The 26,106-nt window shown below is 52.2% G+C and overlaps 2 protein-coding genes across 2 annotated transcripts; both read right to left on the reverse strand.

Moving 5' to 3' along the window:
- Positions 1–175: 175 nt before the first annotated feature.
- On the reverse strand, positions 176–19,097 carry RDH8 (retinol dehydrogenase 8). Its single transcript, XM_077329304.1, has 6 exons — positions 18,956–19,097; positions 11,558–11,719; positions 8,750–8,929; positions 6,873–6,966; positions 5,398–5,581; positions 176–3,405 (listed from the first exon to the last, which is right to left on the reverse strand). Exons 1-6 carry the CDS (start codon positions 19,059–19,061, stop codon positions 3,181–3,183), a joined length of 951 nt encoding a protein of 316 aa, XP_077185419.1. The 5' UTR covers positions 19,062–19,097; the 3' UTR covers positions 176–3,180.
- Positions 19,098–19,404: 307 nt separating this feature from the next.
- LOC143833454 (uncharacterized) lies at positions 19,405–25,793 on the reverse strand. Its single transcript, XM_077329305.1, has 2 exons — positions 24,115–25,793; positions 19,405–23,013 (listed from the first exon to the last, which is right to left on the reverse strand). Exon 1 carries the CDS (start codon positions 25,614–25,616, stop codon positions 24,156–24,158), a length of 1,461 nt encoding a protein of 486 aa, XP_077185420.1. The 5' UTR covers positions 25,617–25,793; the 3' UTR covers positions 19,405–23,013; positions 24,115–24,155.
- Positions 25,794–26,106: the final 313 nt, after the last annotated feature.

A 26,106-nucleotide genomic window follows, 5' to 3' on the forward strand; every position in this document is an offset into this window, starting at 1 on the left:
CCTCGTTCCAGCCCAACCTCTGGGAAACTCCCAGATTGGTCGAGTACATGCTGTATTATATCCCCCCTCCCCCCGAGAAGTAAATAAAATGCCAGATTGCCAGAAGTTGGCTGCAACCTGGCTGCACCTTACACACCCATACACAGAAAGAGAGAGAGGGAGAATTAAGAATGAGTTGGAATCATCTATGTATTTATTTAAGTATTTTTTGGTAGCAGAATAAAAGAAAGATCCAAAAAGGCAAGTTGTTTCCCTGCACAGGGAGACTGGTTCACCTTTGACAGCAGTGGGATGCAAATCGGGAGCCAGAGAGATGTTGGGGCGTATTTTGCCATGGCCTGCCCCCACGCCATGACCTTGGTCTTCCTTGGAGGTCATCCTTCTGAGTGCTAGCCAGGGCCGACCCTGTGTAGCTTCCGAGCTCTGGCAGGATCTGGCTGGCCTGGTATCTTGAAAACCCCATGGGCTCACCATGTCAGCCGTGACTCCACAGCAAATATAAACAAGCATTCCCCAGCAAGCATAAAAAATGGTGGTGGGGTGTGTGTGTGTGCAAAGGCCTGGCTTGCGTCCGTCACAAATCAATTTGTCCTCCCCCCACGATGCCTCAGTCTTCTGCAGTCTGTAGAACTTCTAGGGCAGATGAATGGGCTTGCAAAGAGTTCCCTCCGGGCAATTTGAAAACCATTCATCTACAGAACTCCTGGCCGGAGGGTGATGGATGGAGTATGAATGGCCTATCAAGGCATGGGAAATAGGTATGCTGGGTAGCCTGTAGCCAAGATAATCCATATCCATTTGGAAAGTGGACTCCCCCCCCCCACAGCCTACACAGTCGGCCTGCCCATCCATGGAAACTTGACTCCTAAATAAAAAGACCCCGTCCTACAGTGAAGGCAGAAATTTCAGAATGTGTGTTCCCTGGATCATTCCTAGATTCTTCTAAAGAGGGTCGAGGAACGCCAGATTTGGCAGTTCATTGTAGCAGACATCTTTCCTAGGATAGAATCATAGAGTCGGAAGGGGCCAGAATGGCCATCTAGTCCCACCCCCTGCTCAATGCAGGATCAGCCTTAAGTATCTAGGAAAAGTCTCTGTCCAGTCACGGCTTAGAATCATAGAACCATAGAGTTGGAAGAGGCCAGACAGGCCATCTAGTCCTGCCCCCTGCTCAATGTAGGATCAGCCTAAAGCATCCATTGAAGTATCTGTCCGGCTACTGTTTGAAGACTGCCAGTGAAGTTTTTATAAGAAGACCAGCTGGTTTATTGTAACCTGCTTTTTACTACCCAAAGGAATCACAGCATGGTTTAACGTACCATCTTCCCGGTCACAGTAGTTCAGCGGTGGAATGGGCTGCCTAAGGAGGTGGTGAGCTCCCCCACATGGCTGCCTTTAAGCAATGGCTGGACGGATATTTCTCTGACACCCGTAGAGGTAGGTAGAGTTGAGAGAGCTTGGAAAACATTGACTAGCCAAGGCCACCCAGCAGGCTTGATGTGGAGGAGAAGTGGGAAATGAAACCTGGTCCTCCAGATTAGAGGCCATCACTGTTAACCACTTTCCCATGCTGGTTCTCTTGCCTGGAGACTCTGATACCTAAGCAGGGTTGAGGAAAGCCAGGATTGGTGGTTTGCCCTCGGGGAGAGATGCTTTTTGGTTTCAGCTTCCAAGGAAAGAAGAAAGCTTGCTCAGCCTAAAGATGAACAGAAGTCCCCTGCTGAAGATGAAGAAAAAGAGTTGGTTCCTTTATGCTGCTTTTCTGTACCCGAAGGAGTCTCAAAGTGGCTTACATTCGCCTTCCCTTTCCTCTCCCCACAACCGGCACCCTGTGAGGCAGGTGGGGCTGAGAGAGCGCTGATATTCCTGCTCAGTCAGAACAGCTTTATCAGTGCTGTGGTGAGCCCAAGGTCACCCAGCTGGTTGCATGTGGAGGAGGAGCGGGGAATCAAACCCAGCTCACCAGATTAGAATTCCGCACTCCTAACCACTACACCAAGGTGGCTGTCATTCAAGACGCTTGAGATTGGTATCCTCGGGATGCAAGTTGGGATCCAAGAATCGTGGGGCCTCCAGACGGCCTACGGACAACTGCAGATGTAGAGAAATGCTGACACCAGAACTTCTCATGGCCTTTTCACGCTGGAAGCTGCTGACATACATTGGCCTTGCAGTGAAATCCACAAACCCATTATAGGCACCTGGTCCTTCTCTGAGATGCTGCACAGGTTAGCTTGGCTGCCTTCTAAAGCAGCACTTCTCAGAGCCCATAAAAGTGGGCCCCAGGTGTTTGCAGTTTAATTGATTTGGTCAAGTCCTGTTTTTATTAAAGGGCCACCACACAAAGTCAATTTGGACATGTGGATCACCGGCCCATTGCAGCTGGCGACCTCTGCTCTGGTTCATGAAGCTGCTCTGATAATCTTATCCCAGATCAGCTTTGTCTTTGGCCTTTCTAGCAAGCAGCCTGGGTGGGAGCAGAATGGAGATTTCCCTCCCCTTGCCTCTAGCTCTGCATTGGGACTCCTACAGATTCCCAGGCTGCTCTTCCATATGGAAGATCTCACGGCTAGAATCTGCAAGATCTGCAGTGTGCATAACCGAGCAGCATATGAGGAGTGTCCTGCAGGGGGCATCAAAGGAAACATGAATTTAGCATAGTTACATTAGGAACTTGTTGGTATTTTTTCAAACACTTCCCTCCTAAGTCCTGATTGGCTCTTTTGGAGACTTCCTGCTCCCGGAGCACACTTCCTCCTTGCTTGCCTCCAGAACACAAGAGGCTGAAGGACTGCAGGCAACAGTCAGACAAACTGTAGCACTCTCTCTTTCCTCTCTTTCTACACAAAGCCGTTTCTCTTCACAATTAAACTATTTTGTTATTTTTTAAGCCTCCCGGTGCTCGGCTCCTCTTTGCATATTTAGACTCTGCCCACACTCACAAGGGATTTGACCCTAACCTCTACGGTCTCTGCATCACTAAAAAGCTCACAGTCTTTGGGGGCCGCATGGGTCTCCTCTAGAAAGCTCGCCAGTGCCTTGTGGCTCCCAAACAAGGGCGGATGGATCCATCGCAGGGGCTTCCCCCTTCTCCCAGTGGGACCTTGTGCCCCAAAGCCAGTATAGAAGGGTGGCACAGAAGGGTGAGGCTGAATTTTTGAGATTCACTCCCCCCCTCCATCACGAAACTGTGCTCTGGCGTCGGAAGCAGCTGCACGTGATGCATTTGAGGAAGGACGTGCAGAGGCGCAGGAGGGCTGGGAAGCGGAAGAGCAAATTGTAGTAGGTGTTGACGGAAAGGTCTCCGGAGGTGTCGGCGTACTTCAGGGCCACCAGGGGCGTGTACAGGGGGTTGGTCTGGGTCCGGAAAGGCGGGCGCTCCTTGCCGATTACTGTCACAACCACCTGGAGAAAAGCAGGGCAGAAAGAGATTGGGAATTCGAGGGACTTCTCCCTTGGGTTTTAATGCCTTCCTCAACACCCAGGACTCCTTGGCTTCTGGAGCTGGGATTCTCTAAGTGTGTATATACATATACAGAGTCAGAGAGTTAGCTCTCCAGGGTCATTTAGTCCAACCCCCTGCAGAATGCAGGAAGCTCACAACGGCCCGCCCACCCGCAGTGACCCCAATTTTATGCATGGATGACCCCCTCCCCCCCAGATAACCCCCAGAATCCCTTGCCAGTCTGAACTGGAAGAAATTCACCTACTGATCCCAAAGTGGTGGTTGGCATTTCCCTGGGCATGCAAGAAAGGGCCACAAGAGCCAAGCATGGACACAATCCCTTCTCCCCCCCCCCCCTTCACAGCCTGCCTAAATTCATAGAATCAACATTTCTGTAAAATGGCTTTCTAGCCTTTGCTCGAAAACTGTTTCCAGCACTGGCCAAAATTCTACAACTCCTTTGGCTCCCAAGGTACAGAACGGGCAAACCTAAGGAGAGAACTACCTGCCCACCACAGTGACCCTAATCCCATGCCCAGATTATGCCCTTCTGCCCACTCACAATGTGCCTAAATTCACAGAATCAGCCTCTCCGTCAGATGGCTCTCCAGCCTCTGCTCAAAAATTTCCAAAGAAGGAGAACCCACCACCTCCCAAGGAAGCCGGTTCCACTGAGGAACTGCTCTAACTCAGGGGTAGTCAACCTGTGGTCCTCCAGATGCCCGTGGACTACAATTCCCATGTGCCCCTGCCAGCATTGGCCAAATGCTGGCAGGGGCTCATGGGAATTGTAGTCCATGGACATCTGGAGGACCACAGGTTGACTACCCCTGCTCTGACTGTCAGGAACTTCTTCCAGGTGATTAGCTGAAAAGTCTTTTGAATGAATTTCGACCCATCGATTCTGGTCCGACCATTTCAACCCATTGGTTCTATGCCATGGAAACAAGGGAAGCCCATTGATTTCCACAAGCCATTCTTCATATTTTTAAAAACACTTGGTCCTGTCCTCTTAAAAAATTTGTGGGCTTACTTTCCTCAAATTCAACCAAAGTAGACTTTGCTTGTATAAGCCCCCTTTTCAAAGACCCAGTGGTTTATGGTTGCCTTCCCTTCCTCTCCCCGCAACAGACACCCTGTGAGGGAGGTGGGGCCGAGAGAGCTCTGACAGAACTGCTCTGCAACAACAGCTCTAACAGGACTGTGATCACCTAGCATTTGGAGGAGTGGAGAATCAAACCCAGCTCTCCAAATGAGAGGCTGCCATTCTAGAACTCTACACCAAGCTACACCATGGCCAGCCTATAAAGATAGAAGCTCCAGTTAAGACTCCAAGAGCCTGCAACCAGAAACCAGCATATTAGGGGGAGAGGCAGAATCCTCTCCATTAAAGGCCTGAATGAAAGGGGACCTTATTCTCTGGCCCCTAAAAATTTGCAGGGCCCGGCTAATCTTCACCCTAGTTTTGTAAGTGGGAGCCACCACACAAAAAGTCGCAAACACCTGAATAACATGTTGATAAAGCAGCTGCCTGATTGCCACTGGTGATCCGGGCACACAGTGTGGAAACCCTAGAGCTGGAGGGGACCTCAAGGGTCATCTAGACCAGCCATTCTCAGCAGGGGCCATCTGGCACCTTGCAGGGCCCTCTCGCTCATCTGGAGACAAATGGGTCCCTACCTTGGCCACAGCTTCAGGAGTCTGGCCTATGCTGCCTCTCGCTCATCTGGAGACAAATGGGTCCCTACTTTGGCCACAGCTTCAGGAGTCTGGCCTATGCTGCCTCTCGCTCATCTGGAGACAAATGGGTCCCTACCTTGGCCACAGCTTCAGGAGTCTGGCCTATGCTGCCTCTCGCTCATCTGGAGACAAATGGGTCCCTACCTTGGCCACAGCTTCAGGAGTCTGGCCTATGCTGCCTCTCGCTCATCTGGAGACAAATGGGTCCCTACCTTGGCCACAGCTTCAGGAGTCTGGCCTATGCTGCTGAAGATCTCATGCGACGCTGGGAGGTAGATCTCCTTGAAGTAGCGCACGGTGTCGGCGTCGGCCCCTGGGAATTCGGAGCGTGACACCTCCTCGATCAGCTTGGCCTCAAATTCAGTGTTCACCGGGCCAGGCTCCACTAAAGAGATGCTGTGCAGAAGGGAGATGTAGAGAAGGGGGTCGGTTAGCATGCTGGAGCAAGAGACCCAAGGTGAAATCTTTGCTCTGCCGTGAAATCTCGTGCGGCTGTGGGCTGGGCAGGCAAAGGCCCCCGCACTCCCTGGTCTGGACACCCCAGGCTAGGCCAATCTTGTTAGACCTCCAAAGCTAAGCAGGGTCAGCCCTGGCTAGTATTGGGATGAGAGACCCCTGAGGAATGCCAGGGATCAGGCAGAGGCAGGCAATGGCAAGCTGATTTGGGGGAGGGTGCGGTTTGGGGAGGGCAGATGGAGTGCTGTAGAAGCTACCCTCCAAAGCAGCCATTTTCTTTGGGGGTGGGGAGATCTCTGTCCTCAAGAGATCGGTTGAGATACCAGGCGATCTCCAGGTCCTACCTGGAGGTTGGCAGGCCAAGGTAGAGCTCAAAGAGGCAAACTGGTAGTATCCGCAAGAACCTATTTCACTATTTACATTGCAATATTTACACTCTATAGAGCCTCTTGTGGCGCAGAGTGGTAAAGCAGCAGACATGCTGTCTGAAAGCTCTGCCAGTGAGGCTGGGAGTTCGATCCCAGCAGCCGGCTCAAGGTCGACTCAGCCTTCCATCCTTCCGAGGTGGGTAAAATGAGTACCCAGCTTGCTGGAGGGTAAACGGTAATGACTGGGGAAGGCACTGGCAAACCACCCCGTATTGAGTCTGCCATGAAAACGCTAGAGGGTGCCACCCCAAGGGTCAGACATGACCCAGTGCTTGCATAGGGGATACCTTTACCTTTACCTTATTCTCTATTGACACTGCAAGGTTCACAGGTTGGATCTGAATACTCCCCTTTGTGTCAGACAATGATGCATGAGCAGCTGGTTCTCCTCAGCTCCCAAGCGTGTGTTCCCTGTTTAGGATCAAGGCCATGGTGCAAGTGGAGGAAGGGCTTCAATCCGCAACCCCCACAAACACCAGTTTCCCAACCTGACCCAGCCCCATAGGGTGCTATTTAAATAAATCCACATTTTCCCTAGTATACACAAGGGGCCCTAAAAGAGCTACATCCCAGAGTGTTTCAGGAAATGAGGAGGATCCTTCATCTTTGGTTGTCTGATACAGGCTGGGAACCCAAATCCAACCCATGTGTTCTGTAACATGTAAGGAGTCCCTATTAAAGGGAAAGCTGCTAGTATTTCCGCCTCCTTTCCTGGAAGCTTCAGGGGAGGAAGTTTGTGCATGAAGATCCTTCCCTGTTTTCCTAGGCCAGGTAGGTGAATTCTCTGAGATTTACTCACTCACAAGATATTGAATTTGAGGAGCTGCACGGCTAGACTCTCGCAGAATCCTTCAATGGCAAATTTGGAGGCAGCGTAAACATCGTTGAATGGAACACCTGATTGGAAAGCAAGAAACTGTAAGAGCCAAAGAGGTCATGCTGGAACGGGCCAACGGCCCATCCAGTCCAACCCTCTGTGTCACACAGTGGCCCAAACCCAGGTACACTCAGGAGGTCCACCAGCAGGGCCAGAATTCTGGAGGGGTGGGGCAATGATTCCCTGTTTCCAGTCACCCACTGACCATGTGTACCATGGGGCCATTTGAGACATTGGCCAAGCAAGGCTTTCGATAAGCCAACGGCAACCGGGTTGGCTGTACAGATTTTTAAAAACATTACTTTAGCAGCAGCTGCTACCACAACAGAAGGATCTTCCCTTCATGACTGTAGGAAATCTGCAACAGCCATTTTGTGGCTGGCTCCGCCTCCTGTCGCAGCCATTTTGTGGGCAATGCCGACTGTGCTGCGTGTCAGAATTCCTATGGTGCCCCCAGGCCCCAGCAACAGATGGCCGGACCCTTAACTAAAAAGAAGTCGTAAGAACGAGAAAAAGGGGAACTGAGGGGCTAGATATAAACCTGCAAAAGAAATCACACAATTGGGTGTTTGAGGATTGGAAGGAAAGGCCCCCATAATATGGAACTCTGGAACTTTTCAATAAAAGGCTAAGATTTTGCCTAGCTGTCATGTAGGACTGAACATTATCTTGCTTGTTGTGGTTGTTATTCAATTTATTAATCTCTGCATCCAGACTTGGGGTGCTGTGCAGCATACATTTCTACAATAGTGGTAAGATGAGAATATAAAAACTATAAAGAGAAGAGTGAAAACTCTATCCCTGTGCTCTGTCTCACAATATCTCTGTGTCCCATACAGTTATTTTTATAATATTTAGAAGAAGAAGAAGAAGGAGAAGAAGAAGAAGCAGAAGCAGAAGAAGAAGAAGAAGAGTTGGTTCTTATATGCTACTTTTCCCAACCCGAAGGAATCTCAAAGTGGCTTACAGTCGCCTTCCCATTCCTCTCCCCACAACAGACACCCTGTGGGGTGGGTGAGGCTGAGAGAGCCATGATATCACTGCCCGGTCAGAACAGTTTTATCAGTTCCGTGGCGAGCCCAAGGTCACCCAGCTGGTTGCATGTGGGGGAGTGCAGAATCGAACTTGGCATGCCAGATTAGAAGTCTGCACTCCTAACCACTACACCAAATTGGCTCTTAATTTATATCCCACCTCCACCCGGAGGCTCGAGGCGGGTCACATAAAAACCCACAGTTTGTGCATTCTGGCCTCAGCCATACACCTGGCGCAATAGTTGCCATTTCGCAGGAGAGCTTTCATAGTTCTGTCCGGGCTCTGCCGGCAGCGTATCCCACCAGGCTGGGCCCCTTAGATATGCAGGGCCCAGACCACGCAAGGCCTTAAAGGTTAGAACCAAGGCCTTGAATTTGAGCTGCAAGGCACCTGGGTTTCCAAAGCTAATTAGGAGATAACCAAGCATTAGGAGTCCCAGGTACTTAACTCTTTCCCTGCCATCGATTCTGCCCTGCAAATGCCTCCCTTCCCGACCCTGGCTGCTTTTGCTCTAGACAGGTTTCTAATTTTGGAGCCAGGCAGCGGAGGTGGCGGTGGGGGGGGGGGGGATGATTGCAGGGGGCACGGGACATCTGCAGGAAGAACTCACCAAGGGAGTTCAGAGATCTGAACCTCATGCCTGTTTCTTTGATCAGGGCCTTCCTCATTGGCTTTGAATAAGGTCGTGTTTCCTGTGGAACTCAGGGGGGTCTCTGCTCCCTTTCTCTCCTTTCACTCCTTTCTCTCCCTCCTCCTCCTCCTCCTCACCTTGCATCCCCATGGTACTGCTGATCACCACGATGTGCCCGCTCTGACGCCGCTTCATCTCGGGGAGGACGGCTTTGATCATGCGGATGGCGCCGAAGAAGTTGGTCTCGAAGACGCGCTTCATGTCCTCGATCGATAGGGACTCCACGGGGCCGATGAGTCCGACGCCGGCGTTATTTACTGGGGGGATAAGAATCGCGGAGTGAAGGACTTCTCCCCATTCAACCTCCACCAGTACAGGCTCTCAACCGCCCTCGTGCCGCGACCCCTACAGCAGGGGCGGTGGTGGTGCGCATGCACCTGTGTGCATGCGCAGGTGGGCACACATGCACACGTGCTGCTTCCGTGGCACTCACCGTGGCGCTGGCCTTCTCCACGGCTTGTATGAGCTCTGAGGCGGTGTGGAGGAGGCTAGCACCACGCAGTCACCGTGGCCGTCGCCACCGGCAACCCTTGGGAAAGGGCTGAATGACCCCTCAAGGGGTCGTGACCCCCACGTTGAGAACCACTGCACTAGGGCAAGCCGTGGACAGGGGTCGGGAAGAGGCCACGTTTCATGGCCAGATCCTGTGTTCCTCTAACCTTGTTTCTCTAGTTCACAAACCTTGCTCAAAATACCGTTCTATATTTTTGTTCACAGTTCATTTCCTCCCATTCGTTAGAATCGCGGTTCTCAATGACACGCGATTTCTATCCCCTGGAGCCTTTATCACGGGCACATCGATTCACCATCGATGTGCCCGTGATTTTAGGAACTTAGGCAGATTGTGGGTGGGTGGGCAGGAAGGGATCAATCCATCGATTCACCTGTCTTTTTGGCGGCGTCTTAGAAACCATAGCAATGCTGATTGCAGTGCTGTGATTCCATTGAAGGAAAAATGAGCCGTTTCCGCACACGTCCGCGGGGGGAATTAGAAAGGCACACTGATTGTTGGGAAGAGCTTACAATAAAACCGCCTTGCCGTCTAATAGCTAATGACCTCGAGGGGAGCAAGTGGCGCACAGGTCAAGTGTACTTACAGCATTATGCCTCATTGACATTTTTAGTTTTATGATGGTGGCAGCAAACCTTGCCGCTTGGAGAGTAATGAATCGGTCCCTGTCTGCCAATAGTAATGCTAATTTATTCTGATCTGACCTTCGCCGGAAACGAGACAGAACGGTCCTCGGAAAATTCGGATTCCTAAACCGTGAGCAATCCAAATCAGTTATCCAATAATATATTGGTGAAAATATCAAAGTTCAGTGTTGGTTTTGCCTTCCTAAGTGGTTTTCTTCTGCAGCCTGCGTGGGAGATACAGAGTCATAGAGTTGGAAGGGGCCTCCGGGGTCATCTAGTCCAACCCTCTGCACAATGCAGGACACTCACAACTACCTGCCCGCCCACAGTGGCCCCAATTTCATGCCCAAATGATTCCCTCCCCCCATACACACACACCAAAAATCTCCAGAATCCAGCCCAGCCTGGAGGAAATTCACCTACCAACCCACAGTGGCAATCAGCAATTCCCTGGGTATGCAAGGAAGGGCCACAAGAGACAAACCTTGGCACATCCCTTCCTGCCCACCCACCCACAATCTGCCTAAGTTCATAAAATCAACATTTCTGTCAGATGGCTCTCCAGCCTCTGCTTAAAATCTTCTAAAGGAGAACCCAGCCCCTCCCAAGGAAGCCTGTTCCCCCAAGGAACTGCTCAAACTGTCAGGAACTTCTTCTGGATGATAAACCAAATATTCTTTTGAATGAATTTCAGCCCATTGGTTTTGGTCTGACCTTCTGGGGCAACAGAAAACAACTCTGCTCCGTCTTCTACATCAGGGGTAGTCAACCTGTGGTCCTTCAGATGTCCATGGACTACATTTCCCATGAGCCCCTGCCAGCATTTGCTGGCAGGGGCTCATGGGAATTGTAGTCCATGGACATCTGGAGGACCACAGGTTGACTACCTATGTTCTACATGACAGCCCTTCAAGTATTTGAAGATGGCTATCAGATCCCCTCTTAATCGTCTCCTCTCCAAGCTAAACAGACCCAAAGAGAGGAAAACCACTCCACTGGTCTGCTAGGGTCGTAGGATGGGTGGATAAGGAACCAACAAACCAGATGACAGAAATACTATTGGCAGAAGTGCCTCAGTTTGGTTGCTTTAATAAGGAAGAATAAAAATACAATTTAACTGGGTCCCATTTCAGAGCTGGGGATTCTTTCTGGTCTTCCTATTGCCAGCCTGGGGTAGTGGTTAGGAGCTCTGACTCCTAATCTTGTGAGCCAGGTTTGACTTGGGGAGAGTTGGGGCAGGGAGAGACCTCCGTGGTCATATCACTTGATAAATGTTGAACACATTCATACAGGGGTTGCTAGCTGACTGCAGCAGCACTGCTGATATCATAATGGTGCCTAGCAACTGGAAACCACAACAGCCAGGATGCAAGGCCCAGTTTGACCTTGTCATAGGCCAGCGTGGGCATAGCAAAATGGCAGCAGAGGCCCTGGAGGGACGTCCCATTTTGCCCCGTGAGTGATTCTTGGCAGCTTATCCCTTTCTTACCTTGGTTTGAAGCTGTAGAAAGTTAACCTTTTTGAGTCACTCTGTTCACAATACGTTAAATGTACCTTGCATGATTGTGTCGGGTAAAATGTGCTCTGATTTTTGTAAGTAAAATTTCCTTCTCTGGTTACCATTGGAGTCAGATCACCTTTGCCATTTGTTGGAGTGGAGGATTGAGGATACCGAGCAAAGCTCCTGTGCTTCCAAGGCAAATGATTTCTTAAAAAAACAAACCACTTAACCCAACAGGAACTCCTACCTAGCACATCCACCCGTTTCTCGGGAAGGCTGCTCAAGCACTCGGCCACCGACTCCTCGCTGCAGACATCTAGGCGCTGAATGAACAGGGTGTTGTTGAGCGTGGCCCCCGCGGCTTCCTCCAGCTTCTCCTTCTTGCGCAAGTCCCGCATGGTGGCGATGACTGGACGGGGAGAAGGCATACAACAAGCCTGTTGTCACATCCTTAGTGGCCGCGAGAGGGCCAGGACTTCAACAAGAAGCCGTGCATCACAAGTCAACAGGAAACCCCAAAGCGTAAGGACAAAAGAACTGCATCAGTTCAAGAAAAGCTGCTTACTGTCAAGTTGCAAGTGACTGCTGGGGTGGTTGGTCATTGCTCTCCTCTGCGGAGCAACCTATGTCTTCCTTCGTGGTCTCCCATCCAAGTACTAACCCTGCTTCGCTTTCAAACTCTCGGGAGTTTAGGTTTAGCTGAGCTACTCAGGCAAGGTTTCTTTGGTTTTTTGATTTAGAAAATAGCATGTTTAAGGACTTTAATACTTCAGGACAGGGGTGGCCAAACTGTGGCTCTCTAGATGTCCTTGGACTACAGTTCCCATGAGCCCCTGCCAGCAGGGAATTGTAGTCCATGGAATCTGGAGAGCTACAGTGTGGTCATTGTAGCTAATCTAGGAACACCCCGTGTGTTTCTTATGGCATAAACCAGGGGTAGTCAAACTGCAGCCCTCCAGATGTCCATGGACTACAATTCCCAGAAGCCCCTGCCAGCATCCGCTGGCACGGGCTTCTGGGAATTGTAGTCCATGGACATCTGGAGGGCCGCAGTTTGACTACCCCTGGCATAAACTAAGTTTCTGATGCAGTCTAATCCATAAAGAATCGTGTCAAAGCGTAAAGAAAAAATTTTCAAACTGTGCCAGGTAAAGTGGCCAACCTCAGGTTGGGAAAATTCTTGGAGATTTTTTTTTTGAGGGGGGGGGGCCTTGAGAAGGGCAGGATTTGGGGATGGGAGATTCCTCTGTGGGGTAGAATGCTATCCAGCCAGCATGGTGCAGTGGTTAAGAGTGGCAGCTTCTAATCTGGAGAGCTGGGTTTGATCCCCCAGTCCTCCTTCACACGCAGCCAGGTGAGTGACCTTGGGCCAGTCTCAGTTCTCTCAGAGCTCTCTCAGCCCCACCTATCTCACTGATCTGGGGAGAGGAAGGGAAGGTGATTCTGAGCTGCATTAAGGCTCCTCCAGGGAGTGAAAATTGGGGAATAAAAAAACCCAACTCAACCAACTCTTTCCAAAGTGGCCATTTTTGCCAGCAGAACTCCCCTCTGCCATCTGGAGATCAGTTATATTCTGGGAGATATCCAGGCCTCATCTTGAGGTTGGCAACCTATGGGCTCAGGTAAACTGGTAGCCAGTCTATTCCTTTCTGGGCAATTAGGTAGAACAGAGCCCACTTTTCTGTTGTTGTTGTTTTTTTGCTGAAATCTTCCTAAGGACTAGTAACTTAAAAAAAACCCTGAAAGCTGGAACACACAAGGAAGGGGTCTAATATCTGAGAGGAAGGGCAGCCTCTGCCAAGTCCCTAGTCCTCAATGAGCAACTTGGGGCAGGGGGGAAAGGGCAGAGTGGGGATGTGGGGTACTGGTTAGCGCTCTCCCTGCTGGTCCTAATTGCGGTGGCCTTTTGCACAATGGATGTATATACCAACCCTCCCTGCAAAGCGGGCCCAGAGTGGTCGCCCATAAAAATAACCAATACCGATAAACCCCCACTTGCTAGATCCCCTCCGCCAGCCTAATCAGACTGGAGGATCTAAATACAAGGGAGGGGGGAGCCAAGGTGAAGAAGGGAGGCCCGTGCCCTGACCTTAGCCAAACACCTAGCAGGTGAGTGCCACTTGGCAGGCCCTGCAGAACGTTGACAGTTCCGTCAATGCCTGGATTTCAATCGGCAATTCATCCCAACAGCTTGGAGCCAGGAGGGAAAAAGCACCGGCTGTAGTCGAGGTTGGGCAAATGTCTTTGGGGCTGGTGTTTGTGGAGTGCAGCACAAGTATTTAAAAGTACTGAAAAGGCTGCCATGGAGAGGATGGAGCAGAGTTGTTCTCCATCTTTGGAGATTTTTAAACAGAGGCTGGATAGCCATCTGACGGAGAGGCTGATTCTATGAAGGTTCAAAGTGGTGGCAGGTGACAGTAGATGAGCGATAGGGTTGTGAGCGTCCTGCATAGCGCAGGGGGTTGGACTAGCTGACCCAGGAGGTCCCTTCCAACTCTCTGATTCTATGATTCTATGATTTTCTCTGGGGACATGTTGGGAGAGGCCGTTGCTCGGCTCTTTGCACAGGCCTTCTGACTTGGAGGCAGAGGAAGCTGAACCATTGCCAGGGGTCAAGAAGAGCGCAAGGGAGGATTCACGCACTGTAAGCCGCTCCAAGGTCAGGGTGCTAATTCCTTCTGTGGCTAATCCCGCTCTGGGCAGGTGAGGCGGGGGGTGGGAGGAGGCCCAGCTGCCAGCACGAGCCTTAAGATGCTTCTTCCCCAGAGCATTATGGGCATCGTACGTGCGGTCCTGTCCGGCAGGCAGATCCCGTGTCTGCCCTGCGGGAAGCAAACCAGGCTCCTGCACCTTGGAGGCTAGGCCGCAGCAGCAGTCGCCCGGACTACGACGGAAACGTGCAGTACATCGTGGGCGCTAAGAACATAAGACGAGCCCTGGTGGATCAGACCAGTCATGGGATGAGATCTGATGAGATCGGGCGAGCCTGGGAATCCAGGTCACGGCTGAGACGCTCAGCAGGGGGGTGGCTGTGACCTGCCTCTGTCATCCAAATACTAACCAGGGTGGACCCTGCTTAGCTTCAGAGATCTGATGAGCTCAGCCTAGCCTGGGCCATACAGGCCAGGGGGTCAAGCTCTTACGGGACGTTTCAAAACAAAGCCACCTTTGCCATTTCCTCAAGGAAATCCCACCTGCCTCAAAACTTAGTCTCTGCAGGAAAGAATGAGCGGGACAAGGAGGGCAGTGTACCTTTTTTCTCCCTCCCGTTGCTAATAACATGTAAAGCGGCACAGAGGGGAAGAGGGGGGGGGACTACCAGTGATTTTAAGCCGCTTTGAGCCTCCTTCGGGTAGGGAAAAGCAGCATATAAGAACCAACTCCTCCTCCTCCTCCTCCTCCTCCTCCTCCTTCTTCTTCTTCTTCTTCTTCTTCTTCTTCTTCTTCTTCTTCTTCTTCTTCTTCTTCTTCTTCTTCTTCTTTCTTTTTCTTCTTCTTCTTCTTCTTCTTCTTCTTCTTCTTCTTCTTCTTCTTCTTCTTCTTCTTCTTGTCACCACAGCATCAGTTCAAATTGCTCTCTTCCTGGGCTGCTGCTTTTAAAAACGAAAATTCCCAGAGTTCCAATTATGGCTCTCCAACATGATGCACACCCTTCGGAGGGATGCTGTCATGTACTGAGCAGGAAATCTGGACAAGATTCTCTTATTCTCCACAGTCCTGCTTTCTTCTTTTTCACCTGCCAGTTCGGGGCAGGGGTGAAGAGCAGTGGACTCTACTGTGGAGAACCAGGTTCAATTCCCTGCTCCTTCACACAGTCAGCTGGATGACCTTGGGCCGGTCACAGTTCTCTCAGTGCTCTCCCAGCCTCACCTACTTGACAGGGAGTCTGTTGCGGAGAGAGGAGGGGTAGGTGATTTTAAGCAACCACAACCCTTGAGCCAGTGTGATATGTTGTGCTGGTTAAGTGTGGCTGCCTCTAATCCTGAAATCCGGGTTTGATCCCCACTCCTTGACATATAGTCAACTTGGGCGGTCACAGTTCTCTCAGCCTTACCTGTCTCACAGGGTGTCTGTTGTGGGGAGAGGAAGGGAGGGCAATTATAAGCTGCTTTGAGATACGAGAAACCTGCTGAGTGACCTTGGGCCAGTCCCAGTTCTCTTAGAGCTCTCTCAACCTCACCTCCCTCACAGGGTGTCTGTTGTGGAGAAAGGAAGGATAGGTGATTGTAAGCTGCTTTGGGACTCCCTTGCATAGTAAAAAATGAGATACAGAACCTTAGGAAGGAGAAGGAAGATCGGAGTCCATTAACTGGCTGGCTTGGTGGACTAGACCTTCCAGCCCACCCCCACTCCCAGCCACTAGTGGAGGATGGGAAGTAGGGCTGCCAGCTCTGGGCAGAGAACCTCCTGGAGATTTGGGGGTGAAGCCTGGGGAGAGTGACCCACTTCAGTAGGGCACAATGCCCTAGAGCAGGGGTAGTCAACCTGTGGTCCTCCAGATATTCATGGACTACAATTCCCATGAGCCCCTGCCAGCATTTGCTGGCAGGGGCTTGTGGGAATTGTAGTCCATGGACATCTGGAGGACCACAGGTTGACTACCCCTGCCCTAGAGCAGGGGTGGCTAAATGGTGGCTTTCCAGATGTTGATGGACTACAATTCCCATGCTGGCAGAGGCTCATGGGAACTGTAGTCCATGGACATCTGGAGGGCCACTGTTTATCCACCCCTGCCCTAGAGTCCACCTTCCAAAGCATCTGGGGAGCTGATCTCCGGAATTTGGAGATAAGCTTGAATTTGAGGGGGGGGGGAGGGTCCTCAATTCCCACCTGGAGGCTGGCTTCCCTGGTTTAAGCCGGACATGGCCCGAGGTTGCTGGCCAAAGGCTCCTTGGCCTACACATAGTCCTTGGTGCACAGGCTGCTCCCCCAAGCAAATGGGCTGGCTCATTGAACCCACGACCTGCCCAGGGTGGGGGGAAGAGACGCAGAATCTTTCCCCATATTTGGAAGTTTGAAAACTGCTTCGAGTCCCCATTGGGGAGAAATCAGAGGATAGAAATAGTGGAATGGGGAAATAAGACTCGCTACATGAGGCACTAGCCCCAGCCTAGATTGCTCAGATTGCTGGTCTGATTTTGGAAGCTAAGCAGGGTCGGTCCTGGTTACAATGTGGATGGGAGACCACAAAGGAACTAAGGGTTGCTACTACTCAGAGGCAGGCCATACTTAATCACTTCTAAAGGACTCTTGCCTTGAAAATCTGATGAACTGGCCATAAGTTGCCTGAGTCTTGACACCACCAACTCTGGGTTGGGGGATTCCTGGAGAGTTGGAAGTGGGGTTGTGCCTAGGAAAGGAGGAGTTTAGAGGAGGGAGCTCAGGAAGGCTGTCTGCCATACAGTCCTCCCTCCAGAGCTTTAATTTTCTCTGGGGGGAACAAATCTTTGTAGTCTGGAGGTCAATTATTCTTCTGGGAAACCAGAAGAATCAGCCATGTATGATCTCAGAATCTCAGGGTTCAGTCTCCAGGCAATTTAAAACACATAGAACAATGCACTTTGCAACTGGATGTTCCTGTAGGCACTTTCACACACACTGAATAATGCACTTTATAACACACTGCTTAATAATGCACTTTATAACACACTATTAACGCACTTTGCAACTGGATTTTTCTGTAGGCACTTTCATACACACTGAATAATGCACTTTATAACACTGTTTAATAATGCACTTTATAACACACTATTAACGCACTTTGCAACTGGATTTTCCTGTAGGCACTTTCATACACACTGAATAATGCACTTTATAACACATTGTTTAATAATGCACTTTATAACACACTATTAACGCATTTTGTAACTGGATATTACTGTGGGGCACTTTTGTAAAACACTAAGTAATGCACTTTCGATCCACTGTCAATGCACTTTGCAACTGGATTTTCCTGTGGGCACTTTCACACACACCAAATAATACACTTTCAATTAACTTTCAATGCCCTTTGCGAATGGATATGACTATGGGGCACTTTCGCACACGTTAAATCATGCACTTTCCATCCTCTTACAATGCACAGTGTGCCTAGATTTTACTGTATAAAATGTCAAATCCCCCTTGCAAACAGTCGCTGAAGTGGATTGAAATGGCCCAATTTATCCTGTGTGAAAGCTCTTTGGAGCACTTTGGATTTGGTGCTTTCCTGAGCCAGTTAACGAAGGGACTGGGTGACTCCTCTGGGATAGGGGGGGCGGTTAGTCGGGAGGGAGAGAAGAGCATGGCTGAGTCAAATTCACTCCCTGTCCAGCCCCTGCACCATCTGACCCCAGTGTCCTTGAGACAGTGTCTGAGTTCAGCCTAGTTTGGGGGGGGGGGGAGGAATGGCTCCCACCCAGCTGGGTGCTAGTGCAGGGCTGCACTGGGACTGGGGCAAGGGGGAGATTGCAAGACCTCTAGACAGGGGACGGGATGCTCTCAGTTGGCCTTCTGGACTCAGGGCTCACTGTTCTGTGGGTTGCCAGCTCTGGGTTGCGAAATCCCTGGAGAGTCATCCACCAGGGAGCCCAGGGAGGGTGGGTTTTGGGGCAGGGCGGGACCTTAGAGGTATACCCGACCATGCAGGGGTGGCCAAACTGTGGCTTTCCAGATGTCAACAGACTACAATGACCATGAGCCCCTGCCAGCATGTTCAAAGGATAATTGTAGTCCGTGGACTTGTGGAGAGCCACAGTTTGGAGCCTGCAGGCAAAAGAGCCTAGAGAGGAACAATTGAGGCGGGTGAAGTGGGATGGGAAGTGGGCAGGTCGTGAATACCAGCCTCGCTGCCAGCAAAGTCTTTTGGGCATGGGACAAGTGCCAAGGCGGGGCTTGCGGGCTGGGCGCTGTGATCGCCCAGCGACCATGGCTTTTCAGGCGGGTCACAGCCAGGGATGCTTCCCGGGGACTTCCCTGACCTTGCAGGGTTGTTGTGAGGAGGGACTAGAGGAGGGGGCGACGGAGGTATTAAGCCGCTTTGGCTCCCCGAAGGTGGGGCATCCTCAAAGGGAAAGGGAGGAGCAAAGACCAGGGACATCCTGCGGACACTTACACGAGAGGAAGCCCCTGTCTAGTGGACTTCAACCGGGTTCCGAGTAGACCTGCCGAAGATTGCAAAGCAAATAAGGTTGCCATATCCAGGGCGGGAGGCTCCTGGAGATCTGGGAACGGAGTTTGGGGAGGACGGGGATCCCAGAGGGGTCCAATGCCACAGAGTCCGCCTTCCGGAGCAGCCCTTTTCTCCAGGGGAGCTGATCTATTGGAGTCCGGAGATGAGCTGGAATTCCGGGAGATCCCCCGGTCCCACCTGGAGGCTGGCATCCCTCGCTGCAGAGCGAGCGGGCAGCAAGGCGCAGAGCCCCTTTCGCCCTCCAGTGGAATTTCCGGACAGCGGAGCATGCAGGGTTGCAACCGGAGCACTCAGCACCCCCTTCCCAATTCCATGTGACGCCCCCTTGCTCCCCAAGTCGCTGCGTGCTCCTCTCAGCCAGCACGGCCTCCCCAAGAGAGCGCTCGCCCCGCCCCCCCTGACGGAGAGCCACGCCCCCCGCGACCTCCCCCCCCCCCCCGCCTGCCTCCCCCCTTTGGGACGCCCCGGCCTCACCGTGGAAACGCCCGCCGGGGTCCTGCGCCAGCTGCTCGGCGATGCGCAGCCCGATGCCCGAGGAGCAGCCGGTGACCAGCACGGTGCGCCGGGACGCCGAGGCCATGGCTCAGCCGCCGCGGGGACTGATGCGGAGTCCTTCTTCTGGCGACATGTGATGCAGGGATCAGCTTGAGCCGGTGGTGACTGACGGGCCCGGGGGTGGGGTGGGGGTGGGGACAGCGCCAGGGCTGCTATTCTTCAGGGCAGGGCTGCTATTCTTCAGGGAGAGCTCTCTCAGAGCTGGCCTTCTGGCCTGGCACCAACTGGGGCCCACGAGGAAACCAAAAAGATGAAGAGTTGGCTTTCATGCCCCGCTTCTCACGACCTGAAGGAGTCTCAAAGCGGCTCCCATTCCGCATCCCTTCCTCTCTTCACAATAGGCACACTGCCAGGGAGATGGGGCTGAGAGAGCCCTGACAGAACTGCTCTGTGAGAACAGCTCTATCGGGACTGGGTCTAGCCCAAGGCCACCCAGGTGGAGGAGCTGGGAATCAAACCAAGGGTGCAGCAGAAGGGAAGAGAGTTGAGGAGGCTGAGAGAGGAAAGAGGGGCTCATTTATTTTTTATTTGTTTATTTATTATATTTATATACCGCCCTCCCCGGAGATTCAGGGCTCATAAGAACACAAGAACAGTACATGAAATGGTCTATAACAGGGGTAGTCAAACTGCGGCCCTCCAGATTTTTGCTGGCAGGGGCTCATGGGAATTGTAGTCCATGGACATCTGGAGGGCCGCAGTTTGACTACCCCTGGTCTATAACATATGAATAACCGTACAATAATATGGGAGGCTGATGGACCGGATATAGAATCATAGAATCATAGAGTTGGAAGGGGCCACACAGGCCATCTAGTCCAGCCCCCTGCTCTACGCAGGATCAACCCAAAGCATCCTAAAGCATCCAAGAAAAGTGTGTATCCAACCTTTGCTTGAAGACTGCCAGTGAGGGGGAGCTCACCACCTCCTTAGGCAGCCTATTCCACTGCTGAACTACTCTGACTGTGAACATTTTTTTCCTGATATCTAGCCTATATCGTTGTAGTTTAAACCCATTACTATGTGTCCTTTCCTCTGCAGTCAAAGGGAACAGCATCCTGCCCTCCTCCAAGTGACAACCTTTCAAATACTTAAAGAGGGCTATCATGTCCCCTCTCAACCTCCTTTTCTCCAGGCTGAACATTCCCAAGTCCCTCAACCTATCTTCATAGGGCTTGGTCCCTTGGCCCCAGATCATCTTTGTCGCTCTCCTCTGTACCCTTTCAATTTTATCCACGTCCTTCTTGAAGTGAGGCCTCCAGAACTGCACACAGGATATCTCAATGCTGGCCCCAAACCACCCCTAATTTTTTAAGATGGCCAGTAGAATACGTGAGATTTGGAGCCCAGAGCCCAAATCTCTTTGGCTCTCTGCCCAACAAATCACTCTGTCTCAGTTTTTGAACTTCAGCAAAATGATGAGAACAACGCCTCTGGTAAGGCCGCTGTAAAGACAGACTGCCCTTGGGTGAGCCCCATCTGCTGCCTAATGGCCTGTAGTGAACCATATTGCTAAGAAAAACTTGTGTCTCTCCACCCCCTCCCCAAAGAGCGGTTGTCTTTGATTCCTTCTCACTAGAGTTGCCTGGAGATCTCGCACTATGGCAACTGACCTGGAGGAAAGGGTTGCTTTGGAAGGTGGACTCTACGGAATCACAGACCCTTGAAGTCCCTCCCTTCCCCCAAATCCTGCCTTCCTCAGGCTCTACCCCCCCCCCCAAATGTCCAGAATGGGGTTTGATTGTGAATTGTTTTGCTTGTTAACCACCATGAGCCGTCAGGGACAGGAGTGGTAGGTTATAAATACAACGATGGATGGATGGATGGATGGATGGATGGATGGATGGATGGATGGATGGGTGGATGAATGAATGAATGAATGAATGAATGAATGAATGAATGAATGAATGAATGAATGAATGAATGAATGAATATTGGGTGAATGAAAATTTCCCAACTTTGGTCTGGAAACCCAACCTCACACTGTAACCTACTGGTCTCCCCAAGTCTTGTCCTTGTAGGTCAGCAGACCCTTAGGAACAACAGAGTGGGGGTCTCCCATGCGAAGGAGGATTTAGTAAGGTTGTCCACCCCTTCTTCGGTAAGCGTAAATGCCCTCTGTGTGGATGGCTCCAGAACTATGTCAATACATAATCCTGCACGAGCCCAGATTCTCCCTAGAAGCTAAAATCACAAAGAAGCTAAAAAAAGCTGAGGCTCTCATACTCTGATCCCGTCAGAAGATGGGAAAAGCAACGCAACATGGAGACGTGGAGAAGGAAGAAGACCCAACACGAGACGGACGGGCAAAACAGAGGAAGCCTTTCGCTTGTAAGACTGGAGAAAGCTCCTAACAACAGGATGGGGGGGGAGGGTCATAGCATTGCTTAGGTTCATGGAGGCCTATTTCTCTCAGAGGTGTCTCAGCCTCACATGCCTCACAGGGTGGCTTTTGTAGGGAGAGGAAGGGAAAGGTGTTTGTAAGCTGCTTTGGGTCTTTTTCAGGTAGTGAAAAGTGGGGTATAAAAAAACCTTTAAAAGATCCACAAGAAGAAGAAGAAGAAGAAGAAGAAGAAGAAGAAGGAGAAGAGTTGGTTCTTATATGCCGCTTTTCTCTACCTGAAGGAGTCTCAGTGGCTTACAGTCACCTTCCCTTTCCTCTCCCCACAACAGACACCCTGTGAGGTGGGTGAGGCTAAGAGAGCCCTGATATTACTGAAGGAGAAGAAGAGTTGGTTCTTATATGCCACTTTTCCTTACCCAAAGGAGTCTCAAAGTGGCTTACATTTGCCTTCCCCTTCCTCTCCCCACAACAGACCCCCTGTAAGGTGGGTGAGGCTGAGAGAGCCCTGAGATTACTGAAGAAGAAGAAGACTTGGTTCTTATATGCCGCTTTCCTCTACCCGAAGGAGTCTCAAAGTGGCTTACATTTGCCTTCCCCTTCCTCTCCCCACAACAGACACCCTGTGAGGTGGGTGAGGCTGAGAGAGCCCTGAGATTACTGAAGAAGAAGAAGACTTGGTTCTTATATGCTGCTTTCCTCTACCCGAAGGAGTCTCAAAGCGGCTTACATTTGCCTTCCCCTTCCTCTCCCCACAACAGACACCCTGTGAGGTGGGTGAGGCTGAGAGAGCCCTGATATCTACTTGCTCGGTCAGAACAGCTTTATCAGTGCTGTGATGAGCCCAAGCTCACTCACCCACCTGGCTGCATGTGGAGGAATCAAAGCTGGCTGTCAAAGGCAGACAGACTCACAACTGGGCTTCTGGATTAATAGAAAGCTTTATTGGGAGTAGATCTGAACACTCCGACATCTGTAGTCGAAGCTAATTGATACATGGCAAGCAAGCAGTTATCAATGCATCCTTCCCCTCCAAACGCCCCCTTTTTCCCAGGGTAGAATCACCCCCCCCCCCTCACAGGTGCCATCCTGGGCTTCCTGCCAGACAGTCTCTGGCCTGGCCGTCCTTGGGGCGCCCTCCTTCACAGATAACAAAGAACAGAGCAACATTTGCAAGAAAGTGTCCCAGCAGGAAAGAGTACACAAGGCAGTGTGAAATAACTCAGGGTTATAAAAAGGTCACAAAAGGTTCTTCAAACAACACACATCAAACCAACATGGAGTTTCTCTGGCCAACCACAAATCATGGCAGAGATCAGAGGGGCTGATCCTGTCATCCCGCCCTTCCATAAAGAGCCCCCCCCCTTTCACCCCCCATCCAGCGGTCTTGGACATTGAGGGAATTTATGATGAAATTCCCGCACCAACTTGGGGTACATTCCCAGCCTCCACCCACTCATGATCTCCCTTGGGGAACTCTTTCCAGTCTACAAGATATTGAAGCTTCCCAGGATGCCAGCGAAAGTCCAAAATCCGGTTTACTTCATAGTGTGTGTCTTTATCCAAAAAGACGGGAATAGGCACTGCAGGGGCAGGGTGCCAAGTGTCTGGAGGCAGGGCTTTCTTCTTCAGCAAGCTGGAATGAAAAACAGGATGAACATGCCTGTAAGTCTTTGGAAGGTCTAATTCAGGGGTAGTCAAACTGCGGCCCTCCAGATGTCCATGGACTACAATTCCCAGGAGCTTCTGGGAATTGTAGTCCATGGACACCTGGAGGGCCGCAGTTTGACTACCCCTGGTCTAATTCAACAGTTACAGAGCTTATGAGACGCTTGATTACAAAAGGACCCACAAACTTGGGCCTGAGCCTGCAGTAGGGCTGTTGGCTGCATAAATTCATAGTAGACAAGTAAGCCTGGCCCCCAACCGCCCAAGAGGGAGATGCACTCCTTTTCTTGTCGGCCTGCTCCTTATAGTCCTCTAGGCCAGGGGTAGTCAACCTGTGGTCCTCCAGATGTTCATGGACTACAATTCCCATGAGCCCCTGCCAGCATTTGCTGGCAGGGGCTCATGGGAATTGTAGTTCATGGACATCTGGAGGACCACAGGTTGACTACCCCTGCTCTAGGCAACTCAGGCGGGCCAGTGCGACACACACAGCTCACACCGCCCTTCCAAGGCAGCGTCCTGGGTTTTCGGTTTGCAATGCCCCAGGGGCGTTAAACCTAAGCCCTCGGGATCTCCAGCGTACACTGGGACCCTGCTTGCACAGCCAGTCTAACCCCAGGACAAACGGGAAAGCTGCACTAGGGGCCACCACCGGCTGGATTCGCTCCCAATGATCCGCAGCTTCTAGGTCCAGCGGGAGGGTGCGAGACGCTGCCTCCCCCCCTTTCACGCACTTCCCATCCATCTGGGCAAAATGGGGCGGCTTGTGGGGCAGCTCCACCCCCACCCTCAGGGCTTGAACTAACGGGGGTTAATCAACATCCGAGTGCCGCCAGAGTCTAAAACACTTTGCACCCCCACTTTCTTTCCCGTGCCAGGATCAGTCAGAGTCACTGGGAGGAGGAGGAGGAAGAAGAAGAAGAAGAAGAAGAAGAGTTGGTTCTTATATGCCGCTTTTCCCTACCCAAAGGAGGCTCAAAGCGGCTTCCAGTCGCCTTCCCATTCCTCTCCCCACAACAGACACCCTGTGGGGTGGGTGAGGCTGAGAGAGCAGGGGGATGGGACTCACCAAGCGCTCGCCCCTGCCCCGGACCTGCTGTCGGGGCTTCCTCACAGCAGGTCGTCCTCATCTCCGTCCTCGCTCTCGCTAGTGGAAGACGACCAATAGATAAGGGGCTTGCCCGCTGTGGCCTTTCCCGACGGCTTCTCTCCGGTGGCCCCTGAGGCCTTCTCAGACGGGCAGTCGGCGAGGAAGTGCCCCCGGCCTCCGCATCCCAGGCACAGCCCCTTCTTGCGGCGCCGAGCCCGCTCCGCGGCATCCGGGGTGGAGGATTTGGGCGGGGGGTTTCGCTTCGGGGTGGCCGGTTTCTTCTCTCCCTTGTGCTTTCCCTTTCTGAGTTGGGCCATACGGTGCATCCTTCTTTCCACGTCGCCGGCCAAGCGTACCCAGCCCATCACGGTCTTAGGGTCGTCCAGAAGCAGGCCCATCTGGACCACGTCCTTGCGCAGGCCCCTCCGGAACGCCTCGACGCGCTGCGCCTCGGTCCAGTGCGGGATGGACGACGCCAGCTTCCGGAACTCCCAGGCGTACTGGCCTACGGTCATCGCTCCTTGCCTCAGGTTGTTCAGATTTTTCTCCGCGGTTTGCACTTCGAACGGGTCCTCGAAGTACTCTCGCATGTGTCGGAGGAAGCGGTCGTAGTCCCGGACCTCGGCCTGGGCGTACCTGTAGAGGTTTACGTACCACCTGGCCGCCTCGCCCTTCAGGCAGTTGCCCACGAACCTGATCCGGTCACCATCGTCCCGGAAGGTGTGGCCAAAGTCCGCCATGTAGCCCTCGAGATGGAACAGGAAGATATGGATCGACGCCGGGTCTCCGCTGAAGCGCCAACGGAAACGACGGTGGCAGCGCCACCTAGCCAGGATCGCTGCCAGAGCTGGGGGCGATGGCCAGGCCCACCGATCCCCAGGTGGTGGGGCAGGGCCCGCTCTCTTGGCAGGTGGCTGCTTCGCCTGCTGCCGTGCCACAGCCAAGAGGGGTTCCCCCCCACTGGCCACCTGGACGGCCGCTTCACGCGCTGCCAACCTCGGGGCCGTTAGCGCGACACCTCCTTCCGGGATCAGGGCCGGGCGCTGCAATTTGGCCTGGAAAAAGCGTGCGCCCCTCTGCAGGTCTTCGCCCGGTTCCTCCTCCTCCGTAGCCAGCCACTCCCGCATAAGCTCCATTCGATCCCGACGTTTGTGGTTTTCCAGGGGAATCGCCGTCTTCTGATCGGGGATCCCCCACTGCAGCGCTGGTCCCCACTCGACCTCGGCCGGGTCGTCGTACTTGGAGAGGCGCCAACGCTCCGTGACGGGCCGCTCCAGAAAGAAGAGAGCCCGCAGGCTGTCCTGGACGGTCGCCATCCCGGATCTAGCGATGGTCTGAGTGGTTGTCCTGAGCCGCGCCCCCATAGGGGTCTCTTTCGTTGCGCCACCGGTGGCCAGCTCGGTCCCCCCATTGGGACCGGCCCGGTCGTCCAAGTCATCATCCCGCTCGTCTCGCAGTGGATCCTCTCTGTGTCCCGCCATCTCGGTCCGGAGAGAGACGGTTGTGAGATTCGACTAACTGTCAAAGGCAGACTCACAACTAGGCTTCTGGATTGATCGAAAGCTTTATTGGGAGTAGATCTGAACACTCCGATGTCTGTAGTCGAATGTAATCGATACATGGCAAGCAAGCAGTTATCAATGCATCCTTCCCCTCCAAACGCCCCCTTTTTCCCAGGGTAGAATCACCCCCCCCCTCACAGGTGCCATCCTGGGCTTCCTGCCAGACCGTCTCTGGTCCGGCCGTCCTTGGGGCGCCCTCCTTCACAGATAACAAAGAACAGAGCAACATTTGCAAGAAAGTGTCACAGCCGTAAAGAGTACACAAGGCAGTGTGAAATAGCTCAGGGTTATAAAAAGGTTTCAAAAGGTTCTTCAAACAACACACATCAAACGAACACGGAGTTTCTCTGGCCAACCACAAATCATGGCAGAGAGCAGAGGGGCTGATCCTGACACTGTCTCGCCAGAT

Source organism: Paroedura picta, chromosome 3, assembly GCF_049243985.1.
Source record: "Paroedura picta isolate Pp20150507F chromosome 3, Ppicta_v3.0, whole genome shotgun sequence".
Lineage (NCBI taxonomy): Eukaryota > Metazoa > Chordata > Lepidosauria > Squamata > Gekkonidae > Paroedura > Paroedura picta.

Coding starts and splice junctions, on each gene's coding strand:
- RDH8 (XM_077329304.1), bottom strand. CDS start 19,061: ATGGCCTCGGCGTCCCGGCGCACCGTGCTGGTCACCGGCTGCTCCTCG. Junction 6,967..8,749: donor CAGTACCATGGGGATGCAAG/GTGAGGAGGAGG, acceptor CTTTCCAATCAG/GTGTTCCATTCAACGATGTT. Junction 5,582..6,872: donor CTCCTCAAATTCAATATCTT/GTGAGTGAGTAA, acceptor CCTTCTGCACAG/CATCTCTTTAGTGGAGCCTG.
- LOC143833454 (XM_077329305.1), bottom strand. CDS start 25,616: ATGGCGGGACACAGAGAGGATCCACTGCGAGACGAGCGGGATGATGAC.